The sequence below is a fragment of the Vespula pensylvanica genome, chromosome 1 (assembly GCF_014466175.1).
Source record: "Vespula pensylvanica isolate Volc-1 chromosome 1, ASM1446617v1, whole genome shotgun sequence".
Classification (NCBI taxonomy): Eukaryota; Metazoa; Arthropoda; class Insecta; order Hymenoptera; family Vespidae; genus Vespula; species Vespula pensylvanica.
In genome coordinates, this window is record NC_057685.1 from 18,608,026 (window position 1) to 18,620,872 (window position 12,847).

The following is a 12,847-nucleotide window of genomic DNA, read 5'->3' on the forward strand; positions in this document are numbered from 1 at the left end:
GAATGTAGTACGAGGTATGTTAGTCATCGTTCTTTTATAATTACGAAATGGTACTCGAGATTATCATTATATTTCTTCGAAGATTCAAACAAAACTTTGTTTTTTTTTTTTTTTTTTAAATTTGCAATAATCCATATGGTGTATGAGATTTATACGTGGCAGGCATAACGCTGAAATATATTTTCAAATATTTATTCCTAACGCTTGAGCAAGTAAATAAGTAACTGGATAAGTAACTTGCTTACATATTTATTAAAAAAAAAAAAAAAAAAAAAAAAAGAGAGAAAAATAAATAAATAAAACAATGAAAAATAAAAAATAAATAAATAAACGCCGATATAAGGCCATATATCGAATCGATGATCGCGTCGTTTCATTTTGAAAGTAAATGGAGGCGCGATTTCACGTGTGAACGAGGACAATGATAAAAACGGTAGCAACGATAGCGTTGCGTTCTTATCGGCATACGTAATGTAAACACAATGAGGATAATGTACCTCGAAGAGAGATCGGTATCCATGCATTATCGCTTATCGCGGCACTCTGTCAATTACGTTGAGAATTCTTTTGGGAGATCTTTTCCTCTATTTTTTTTTTTTTTCTTTCTGTTAGACGAGTCATTAGATTTTAAAAACATTTCTAATTTGGATTTTCGTACAAGAGAAAAAGAGAGAGAGAGAGAAAGAAAAAGTAAAACAACAAAGAAAAATATTGACTCGCACTGAGTAAGTTGCGAACGATAGTTTCCAAACGGCTTGCCAGGATCGTGTTCGCTCGCTCGGTTGTTAGTTCGGTGGTGTCGTTCCCGATCGAATTTATGTAACGGCGCGCGTTACCGCATTCCCCGTTAGAATTATTTTTCGATAGAACACCGCGATAACGTCATTGTGCGGAACACAAGAGCGGTACGAAATGTCGCTTCAAATTTTTCCCCGATTCACTCGACAACCGGTCTCTCTCTCTCTCTCTCTCTCTCTCTCTCTCTCTCTGTGTTTCTCTCTCTATCTCTCTTTATTTTTTATCGATATCTCTCCATCGTTTCTATCGTGCGTGGACAAAGTCAAAGAAATCAGTCGTGCCCGAATATTAAACGAGTTTGCGAGTTTACATTAATTTTATAAATTGCTAATAACGAGGTTAATTTAATCAAAATTTGATAGGTGGGTGTCGGGGAGTGGGAGGGTTGGATAAAAAGATAATCTTAAATTGATAACGAAACGAAATATCATACGAAATATTACTGTAGAAAAAGTGTTTACCTGTCTATATAAACAATCGATAAAAATTGGACACCTAGTATATATATATATATATATATATATATATATATATATATATATGGTGTAAAACAACAGTCGAAACGGTCTCTCGATCATCGAATCTCGAAACCGGATACAACCGATGTATCTTATGGTTTACTAAACGTACGTTATCGGTAAACTCGTTCTATACCAAATGAGTCATGAGTAACTCTTGTTACACGAATTGATGTATACACACACACACACACATACACACACACGCACACATATCATTTTTGAAAAAGAAATAAAAGAATAGAAAAAATATTATCATATACGACAGTGTGTTATTAAGTCGACTATATGAAAACTCGTTTATATAAATGTATATGTATATACATATATATATATATATCTTGGTTAATTAACGAAAGGAGAACGAATCGAAAGGAGTCATTTGATTTACATTTTGTACTATCGACTAAATCTAATGTAGAAAAATCCGATTGATCGAGCCATTGATCTATCGATCGATTTAGAAGGAAAGAACGAAGTTTAGAGAACGATAAGATTTTCCAGGGAATAACCCATTGAAATCGCATGATCAAACTCGAAAGATTGTTCCCATCGCGACGACAACGCGACGACTCGAAAATGATAACGGTCAAGGATAAAGAGAAGGGGAGGGTGAGAAAAAGAGAGAGAGAGAGAGAGAGAGAGAGAGAGAGAGACAGAGAAAGAGAGAGAGTACTCGACACGTTCGCGCGTTTTCGACGATAGAAAATCAATGTACCGTGAGAATAAAGTATTCGTAAAGCTCGGCACTTTCGACGATTCCGTAGAAAAAGATTGGAGATACGTGCCAAAGACGTACAGTTTCACAAAACGTTTTGTGCGATACAAACCCGAAACTCGACTTGCTGCGCTCGTGACAACAACGATAACGCGCAAACGATTCTTTCCAAAAAAAAAAAAAGAAAAAAGACAAAAAAAATGAATAATCTTGTCAGTTTATCTTTCACAAAAAAGAAAAAACGTGCCGGTAATTACAAAAATGGTCATAACATATTCCGACAGAATTATTTTCGATTATATAACAAAAATATTTAAGTATATTTATTCTCGAAAAAAAAAAAAAGAAAAAAGAAAAGAAACGTTTGTCTTTTATAAAAACATTTGATAATTTTAAGAGAGAATATATTTACGTCACTTAATGCCTCGAACTTAATGGCTACTAGAAATTGGTATTTCCGACAGAGCATAAAAGAAAGATGTAATCAATTAATTAATCTAATCGATCGCGATTGTAATTCGACGTGGATAAAGAAGAAAACGATCGTATCGACCGATAGATTTTCCTCTTCCTCGATATCGATCTTCTAAAAATATATTGCATATAATTTATATTGCATATAAATGCAACGTTTGGAACCTATCGAAATTGTTTACTTTTTTATAGCAACTATTTCTTTTTCTTTCTTTCTTTCTTTCTTCTTATCAATTTTCTTCTTTTAAAATAAATAAAACGTACCGAGATCATCGTTGGTAACGATTCGCAAAGTTTTTATATTCGCGGGAGGTGTAAGTCACGTGGCATGAGTCGTTAAAAATTTCATAACTTCAACTTAAAAATAACTCGTGCGTCTCGTCGTATCTATTATAAATACGTACAAGTTTTTACATACCGACGGGTAGACCGACAGACAGACAGACAGACAGACAGACAGATAGACAGAGAGACAGACAGACGAACGGACGGACAGACTCATACAAACAGATACGCGCGCATGCATATATAAAAGCAAAAAGAAAAAAAAAAAAGAGAGAGAGAGGATAAAAAGAAGTAGAAAATAACTTTAGTTTCTTGTCATTGTTATCACGTATTGAAGTAAGTAAGTAAGTCAGTAAGTAAGTAAGTGAGTAAGTAAGTAAGTGAGTGAGTGAAGAACGATAAAGTAGAGGCCGGACGATTAACATCGATTGAACGTGAAGCTACTTTAGTCACTTTAGTCCTTATAGTCGTACAGACGGGCATTAAAATTGATAGAAATAAAATGTTGCCCTATAGTGTAGAGAAATGCGCAAAGTAATATAATAATAACGATGACAATAATAATAATAATAATAATAATAATAATAATAATAATAATAATAATAAGATAAATAATAATAATAATAACGATGATGATAAGAGGGAGAAAGATGGACAAAGATGATTGGCGAGTAGTAAACAAACGCATGAAAGCATGGCGTAAAGAGACAGAGAAAGAGAGAGAAGGAGAGAGGAAAAGGACGAAAGCAAACAAAATAAAAGGAAAAAAAAAAAAAAAGAAAGAAAGACGTATACGAACGATCCACGAAGTAGTCGCGAGAAAGGAGGGGCACGTTGAAAGCATACCTGAAGGCATAAGAGGGTTACGTTCACAGTAGGCGTCATTAAGGCGGGAAAGAAGCTTCTTTTTCAAATACCCTAGAGATAGATCTTTCTCGAAGGAACGTGTAATAGAAATAAAGAAATAATAAAATAAAAAGAAAGAGAAGGAGAAGGAGAGACAAAAGAGGACGAGGATGGTCGCGTGACCGCACGTGAGCTTAAAGACGAAGAAGAAGAATCAGAAGACGAAAAAGAAGGACGAAAAAAGGATAACGAACTAAGAAAGATAGAGAAAGAGAAAGAAACAGAGAAAGAGACGGAAAACAATCTCTCACAGACGTACATGCATACGTACGTACGCATATACACGCAAAAACTAAAGACATACATATACATACGCACACGCACACGCACACGCATACACGACGACGAACGAACGAACGAATAGACGGACGGACGCACGACGTGTAAAATAAGAAACTCACTCCAGAAATAATGCACAGTATCCATCCAAGCCGCGGCGGCGATGGTGGTGGTAGGGTCGTGCTTCTTCTGGAGCTTCTCTAATACCTCGTCGTCTCTCGCTATGGGAGAATAGAGAGAGGAAATAGAAGAAGAGGAGGAAGAACGATAGCCCGTCGTCGTCGTCGTCTTCTCCTTCTTCTTCTTTGTCTTTGTTTTTTTCTTTTCCTTCTTCTTCTTCTTCTTCTTCTTCTTCTTCTTCTTCTTCTTCTTCTTCTTCTTCTTCTTCTTCTTCTTTATCGTCCTCCTCGAATCCAGGAGACGAAACAAGGCGTCTCACGACCACGGCGTCCGTCGGCTTCGTCGTCGACTCTCGTTCTTCTTCTTTCAACTCTTGCGACGCCGTCGTCGTCGTCGTCGTCGTCGCTCGATCGACGACGACAACAACAACAACAACAACGATAATAACAACGGTCACGACAACGACAATAACGATAACGATTTTAATATTATTATTAATAATTATTATGATAATAATATTAGTAATAATAACGACTACGCCGATGACCACCCACGACGATGGATACTATTGGGTTTCTTCCTTCCTCTTAACTTCTTCTTCTTCTTCTTCTTCTTCTTATTTTTATTCTTCCTCCTCTCTCTCTCTCTCTCTCTCTCTCTCTCTCTCTCCCCCTCACACACACAGTCTTTCCCTCTCTTTCTGTCTTTATCTTTCTCTTGTATTGTTTTTCGTCTTACTATTTATATCTGTTCTTTCTTTTTCCTTTTTCGTCTCTCTTAACTCAAACTCCAAATTTTTCACGTTGAAGACAGGGACAGCTGAATACTAAGGGCATTCCAAAGAACTATTATATCCGACGATTATCAATCGATTCTCACACACACGACGGTCGATCCGATCGGTCGGTCGGTCGATCGGTCGGTCAACACCTTTCCGAAAGGTCAGCCGTCGCGACCGGCATGCTTCTTCGCGTCGCGAACATAACAACGCGACGCGATTCTCCGTCCCCGATCTCCCTTCTCTCTTTTTCTTTCTCGTTCTATCTATCTATCTATCTATCTATCTATCTATCTATCTATCTCTCTCTCTCTCTCTTTCTCTCTCTCCCTTCACAACCTCCACCTCCACGTCCACATCCACCACCAACCGGCGAGGCGCGCGAATTTCGCGGCTTTCGCGCTGGCGAGTTCCCGCCTTCGAGTTTGTTCCACGCACACGCGGCAAACGATCGCGGGGAACTGAAGAGAGAGAGAGGGAGGGAGAGAGAGAGAGAGAGAAAGAAAGAGACAGACAGACAGACAGACAGATAGACAGAGAGGGAGAGAGAGAAAGAGAAAAAAAAAATTACGAGAGACAGGGATCGACGAAAAGAACGCGAACGAAGGGGGTGATAAAGAAAAAAAGAAAACAAAAAAGAAAAGAAAAAGAAAAATGACAGGGTAGAGAGACGGAAAGAGATAAAGAGAAAGGGTAAAACAACGGACTCGAACGTCCGTAACGTGAGAAGATAGAAAGGGAGAGAGCAAATTATAGAAATAAAAATAAAGAATGAAAGATAAAGAAGGCAAACCCAACCCAGACGCCACACTTTTTAGTGCGCTTTAGTTTTATTCTTCAACGTCAAAATGCGCGCGAAAAATTTGTCGCATCTTCAATCTCTCTCTTTCTCTCTCTATCTCTCTCTTTCTTTTACTTTTTCTTTTTCTTTTTCTCTCTTCTTTCTTCCTTTCTTTCTCTTTCTTTCTTCCCTTCCCTCGTACGAAACAGAAGAAGAATCCCTTCGTTATTACTTCGTTTCCCGCACTATCATCATCGTCATCATCATTATCATCATCATCATCATCATCATCATCATCATCATCATCATCATCATCATCATCATAATCTCGTCCTCTTCTATATTATTGGTATATCGACGATTCACGAAACAAACGATCGAATTAACGAACGAACGACACGAACACGAACACGAACAACTTCCTTCACAAATTTTCTGACTTGACACCCTTGTTTTATTATCAATTTGTATGCGCGCGCGCGCGTCTGTGCATGTGTGTGTGTGTATTCGTTTCGTTCCTTTTCTTTTTCCTTTTTCTTCTTTTCTCTTCTCTTCTCTCTTCTCTTTCGTTCGTCTTTCTTTCCCTTATTTCCAAATATACATATATATATATATAAAAATTATATATATATATATACACACACGCGAGCGTATACGCACACACACGCAAGCGCGCGCGCGGGCGCGCTGTCCGAGTAAAAAAGCGCGAAGAGTAGGGAGGGGGGTCGAACGAACCACCGAGGGTGGCTGGTCGTACGGTCACGACGGAAGACCAAAGAGTGAAGAGGGGGTGGCGACGGGGTTCGGTGGAGGGAGGGGGTTGGAGAGAAGGCGATTCACTGAGCGCCCGCGATATCTCTCAGCGGGCACGCGTCCTTTCGCAAGGTTTTTTTTTTCTATCCTTTCTCTCTCTCTCTCTCTCCCTCTTTCCCTCTTCTTTCTGTTTGTCTCTTTTTCTCTTTTTATACGTATATATATATATATATATATTTTTTCTCTCCGATATTTCGGCGTGCGATTTTTCCGCACGCACAAGCCGCGTTCTTCCCCTTCTCTCTCTCTCTCTCTCTTTTTCTTTCCCTCTCGCACGCGTTTCGATCGATAAATTCACCGAACGGACACACGATATTATATCGTCGCCAGAAGGATGATGAACATGACGAATAATAAGAAAATGAGAATAGAGAAAAGGATAGATTATAAGAGATGAGAACGTGGAAGAGACGGAACGTAGCTAAGCGATTAAAGAGAGAGAGAATATAATATAATATACGGCTACGACGACGACGATAACGACGACGACAACGACGACGACAAAGACGACTACGACGACGACGACGACGACGACGACGACGTGAACAATCTAAGATCGGACGTTAGAGAACTAACTGACGTAAGAAGCGCAGCGCGCGAGCGAACGGCCTGGCAGGCGGGTACTACTAGGCAAGAGGTACGTCGTTCGAACGTATCTGTCGCCTCGTCTCTCTCTCTCTCTCACACACACTCTCTCTCTCTCTCTCACTCCTCGTCGTCACGGCGCGACGCGCTCTTCTCTCTCTCTCTCTCTCTGTCTGTCTCTGTCTATCTATCTATCTATCTCCCTCTCTCTCTTTCTCGCTCTCGCTCGTACGCTTCTCGACCGAAGGCGAGGGTGGGGGGCGGGAAGAGAGAGGGGGGAGGACGCACGCAGCTCAGGAACACACCGCCCGCCGCCGGACGCATACGCCGAGCGCGCGCGCTCGTCGTCTCTTCCTAACCTCTTCTCTTCTTTCTCTCTCTCTCTCTCTCTCTCTCTCTATCTCTCTCTTTTTTCTTTCTTCTTTATTTCTTTCGAATATACCAGATCTATCTATCAACGTAAGAAATTAATTCGACCGATATCGTCGCTTGACCGATACGATCGTTGTTTTCTTTTCTTTACTTTTCTTTTCCCTTTTCGTTTTCCTTTGTAATAAATTTTAATATTTTTTTTTTTTCTTACGGCAACAGAGACACACCATCACGCGCACACCGTACACACGCACGTACACGTACAGACACATTGGATATAGGATACGTGTAAGAGCACTTGGGAACGACGACGAGGATGATAACACAGGGTGGATTATTAGAAAGAGATAAATAGAGAGAGAGAGAGAGAGAAAAGAGAGAGAAAGAGAAGGAACGTACACCCGTAGAAATGAAACACACCGGACTCCTTTTACTCGAAAATCGGAAGAACGCGGGAGAGCCAGCAGCAGTGGTAATAGCAGCACCAGCAGCAACAGCACCAGCAGCAACAGCAGTAGTAGTAGTAGCAGTAGCAACAGTAACGTAACAACAGCAACAACACACCAGTCAACAGCGAGAGCAGCGACTCGCTGACAACGCGTCAGAACGCCCGTCAAAACGAGCCGACGTTTTATATGTATCTCGGAGTATTCTTTTGAAGGCAGCGTGCGTCTAACGCGCGCGTCATAACTTCTCTCTCTCTCTCTCTCTCTCTCTCTCTCTCACTCTCTCACTCTTTCCCTCTCTCTCTCTATATATATATATATATGTATCTATCTATCTATCTCTTGTCTCTCGACGTATCACGCTCCCTCTGTCTCGCTCGAAATTCGTGCTGCGTGGTCGTTCGTTCGTTCGTTCTTTCGCTCGTTCGCTCGTTCGTTCGTTCGTTCGTTCGTAAGTACGTACATACGTTCGGTCGGTCGGTCGGTTATATCGTTGTCGTCGCTGCTGTCGTCGTCGTCGTCGTCGTCGTCGTCGTCGTCGTCGTCATCGTCGAAGAAGCGTACATAGCGGCAGCCGCCGTACGGGACGCCACCGCCGGGAGAGAGCCAACGGGCGTGGACTGGAGCGAGTGAGAGAGAACGAACAAGAGCGAGACCGACCGAGAGCGAGAGCGAGACCGACAGAGAGAGAGAGAGAGAGAGAGAGAGAGAGAGACAGAGACAGCGAGTAAGACGCGGTGTAACTCGCGCGACACGGACACGTTCGACACTCTTTTCTTTCGTCTTACTTACCACTGGCCGAGCTGACGTGGCGTCGAGCGCGCGCGCGCGACGTAGCCCTTTATCCGGACGGATTAAATTCGCACGGTTATATCAGCGCGCAGGGCTGCACCCCGGTAAATACGAGCGCAGTCACCACTCTTGTTTTTGGTATGCCAGGAATGGCACAAAGAATCTGGACAACGCACACGCCTGCTGCGCAGCCGGTCTGCGCACACGCTGACACCGCTTATGCGGCCGCGGGAGAAACCAGAAGCCGAGAAAGGCCGAGAACGCCCGAACCTTCTCCCACCATTTGACCGAGCGACACCGAACTCTCCCCACTCCCCGCGCTCACCCCGTTCAGTCGCGTCACGCACGTAATGGAGCTTGGATGCGCTCGCTTCTCCTTCTCCTCCACCTCCTCCACCTCCTTCTCCTTCTCCTTCTCCTCTTCTCTTCTCTTCTCCTCACTCCTCACTTCTCCTTCTCCTCCTCACTTCTCCTACTCCTTTCTTCCTTCCTTCCTTCGCTTCCGCACGCGCGCGCTCCGCACTATATTCGACCGACCGACCGACCGACCAACCAACCAACCGACCGACCGACCGACCGACCGACCGACCGACCGTTCGTCCGTTCGTTCGTTCGTTCGTTCGTTCGTTCGTTCGTCCGTTCGTTCGTTCGTTCGTTCGTTCGTTCGTTCGTACGTTCGTCCGTTCGTCCGTCCGTCCGTTCGTCCGTTCCGTCCGAGTCGAGTCGACTCGAGTCGAGTCGAGTCGAGTCGGAGTTCGAGAGAAGCACTTGTTGAATTTCAGGGAGCTTGCGTTTTAGCCTTCCCCGTTAACCGACCGACGCGGAATCGGACCGCGTGCGCGCGCCATTTACAAAACGTTCCTTTATATCTAATATACTTTCTTTTAAATGATCTCTTAGCAATCATCGTTTTTCTTTCTTCTATTTCTAAACACGCGTAATCCGATATTTTCTATCGGATTAATCAACGAGTTCTTCCAAAACTTTCTCTACGCGTTTCGTCGTATACATACACGCACATATATATATATATATACATATATATATATTTATGCATATATTTGTATATATTTATTAAAAGAACAAACTAAACGTTCGTTTACCTCTTTTATCTTTTTTTAGATACAAACGGAACTCTTCAACGAGTCTCTTGGATTTCTTCGTCGATCGAATATACTTTTCTTTTTTCTCTTGGTAATATTACTCGATCTTCGTTTGGATTCGTTATCGATCGATTTAATCGGTACACAAATTACGCGTTATCGCTTTTGAAAGAAAGACTAATTCAATGAAATCGCTTTTTGAATTAAGTATTTTTATATCGGTTAGTTCACGGTCGTTTGATGAACAAATATGGATAGATAGAGAATAAGCGAATTCGATACGTCTCGTTGGACTATATAAAAACGATATTCATCTTCCCGACGTCGTTTCGTACGATCGTATAAAATCCCCTTTACGATTCCGTGAGTCTCGGCGTTCTACGTTAGCCCTTTCCTTTTCCTCGTATCGTTTACTTCACGTGTAAAAGGGGCTAACCGTGTTCTTTAATGGATCCGAGGGATCGACGCTCGCGGCAGGTCGTCGGGTTCTACGTGGTAAGTGACCCACTTTGGGACGACAAGTGCGTCAGCTTAAGATCACGAAGCGACGTTTATGTTCTCTCCGTCGTTAAGTAAACGACACCCTCGGTCCTACACCATCGTCTATTTCCCACCCTGGACCTTTCTTTACCTTTTCTTCTATCCTTTTTTTTTGTTATTTTCTCTCTCTCTCTCTCTCTCTCTCTCTCTCTCTCTCTCTGTCTGTCTGTCTGTCTGTCTGTCTGTCTGTCTGTCTGTCTGTCTGTCTGTCTGTCTGTCTGTCTTTCTGTATCTCTCTTCTTTCTTCTCTCTACTATTTTTTTATCTTCCTATCGCTATAAAAACGATACCTGCAAAAGATTTCCTCCTTTTAAACTCTTCTTTTATTCCCGACGAAATAAGATTATTCGTTTAAAGCGTTTATAATTCTATAGTAACAATTTTTATTTTGAATAAAGGATGCTTGTTCTTTCTTACGTATAAATAAGTAAGTAATGTACGTATGTACGAAGAACGTAATTAATTAGTAATCGGTTTATTTGTAAAATACGTGTTTGTTAATTCTTACGTCGTTTATATCAATACGTTTGTATGAAAGATCGGAGAAAGACTTTGAGATACTGTTATTTATACGGTATAACTTTACTTCGTCTCGTCGAAGAAGTCGAGATATAGTTATATTTTTATAGAAAAATAAATTTCATTTCTTCTTGAGGAACGATAGATAGAAATTAATTTGTTTTCCGTCATATGTTATTTCGTCGAATAACGTCGGTTCTATTGAAAACAAAAACGTTTCAAATTTTACGTTCTATGCGTGTAAAGAGGGCTAGAGGGACGGGAGGGAAGTTGACCGAACGAAACAACAAGCGGGGAGGATCGTTTTATATCGTGATGAATTTATTTGCTCGATAGAAGTAAATTTTACTTCACGATACGTATGTGTATATGTGTGTGTGTGTGTGTGTATGTCTCTCTCTCTCTCTCTCTCTCTCTCTCTCTCTCTCTCTCTCTCTCTCTCTCTTTTTGTGTATGTGTTTCTGTTTCTGTTTCTATTTGTATTTGTATTTGTGTGCTTGCGTGTAGTACATCGACGCATTTCACCCGTTACGCGGGCACTTTGTCATCGCTCGGCTGTATTTAAATTAACTGACAGATAAATTGACCGGAAAGAGAAACGACCGAAGCAGCTTTTACTCGTTCAACGTAATTTCCACGAATCAAGGTTCTTCAAGTTTTGTTTTTCGGGTCGATAAACGTTCGAAATATTTTCGTCAAACGAATGTCGAATTTTGTATTATCTGGCAATAGAGTTATTCAAAAAAGAAAGAAAAACTGAAAAAGAAATAAATAAAAATTACTCTTATTAATCAATTAACATAGTTAATTATATAGATATATATATATATATATGTCCGTATGTATCGTATATGAACATTGTTAATTATTACAATGTTATAATATATAATTATCAGTCTCAGTATTAACTACTAGTATAGAATATCTTCCTAGACAGAGAGAGAGAGAGAGAGAAAGAGCAATTTGTTATATTTCTTTAGTTAAATAAAGTATTTACACGCAAATGTCAATGAGCGAGATACTCTTTTTGTTAGTATTGTAAAAGATAACTTTCGTGTCTTTTTGTTTAACCATTTTTTCTCTCATCTCCCTCTCTCTCTCTCTCCCTCTCTCTCTCTCTCCCTCCCTTTCTTCCCTTTTCTCTTTTTATTTCACATTTACGAAATTAACGTAGGATGAATCGTGGAAATGAACTAAGAGCCGAATGAAAACAAAAATGGGGGTTGACACGCGTCTCGCTTGAATCACGTTGGATCGAAGGTAACGAGTGAGAGGCTTTTATGGAAAAGGTACAAAAGTGCTCGTAATTAACGTTTTCAAACGCGTTACTCCAACGACGGCGACGCCGGGGCGGCAATGGTTGGGGTGGTGACGATGGAGAGGGTAGTAACGGTGACTATGGCGGAGACAGGGGTAGAAACAGGGGCGGGGGTGAGGATGAAGGTGGGGGTGGCTGCAGGTTCCTTTTGTACGCTCGACCCATTGTACTCGACAAACGCCACGAACGAACAAACAGCGTGCTGCATTTTCTCTGCGCGTGAAAATGCGCTTCCTCGTAAAGGTAAAGTCCTCGGAAAAATTCTCGTAAGTTTTTCTTACGATTTTCCGAACTATCAAAGCGAATCTAAAGCGATCCTGAAGCTTGTTGGAAAGAAACTCTTCTCTTTTTTTTTTCCCCCTCTCCATTTTGTCTTCTTTCCTTTTTTTTCTTTTTCCTTTTTGTCGTGTCTTTTTTTATATTGCACCGACTCGTCAATCATTTCATTTCGTCTTTTTACGGAGGTATTGATATTTCTCTGTACCTCTACATGATTTTAACGATAAATAAATTTTATATGGAAAGGACATTATTTATTAATATTACTATTGTTATTATTGTTGTTGTTGTTGTTGTTGTTGTTGTTGTTATTATTATTAAAAAATCTTTCGACAATATTATATCATATCATACGTAGAACTCGTATGGACTGTATGATTCGAAAATTTTCTATGTATTTGCGTTGATAATCATATTATTTAT

General features: G+C 40.8%; 1 protein-coding gene across 4 annotated transcripts in view; it reads right to left on the bottom strand.

Annotated features, from left to right (window-relative positions):
• LOC122633198 (protein scalloped) overlaps nt 1–9,051 on the bottom strand; it is a 163,993-nt gene extending 154,942 nt beyond the window's left edge. For 3 of the 4 annotated variants that reach the window (XM_043820860.1, XM_043820868.1, XM_043820840.1), the window contains exon 1: nt 4,101–4,302. In XM_043820860.1, coding sequence (XP_043676795.1) covers nt 4,101–4,125 — 25 coding nt within the window. In that variant the 5' untranslated portion in view covers nt 4,126–4,302. Of the gene's footprint in view, nt 1–4,100; nt 4,303–8,665 lie in introns of those variants that run through there. The other variant, XM_043820850.1, reaches the window with a different exon arrangement.
• Nucleotides 9,052–12,847: the final 3,796 nt, after the last annotated feature.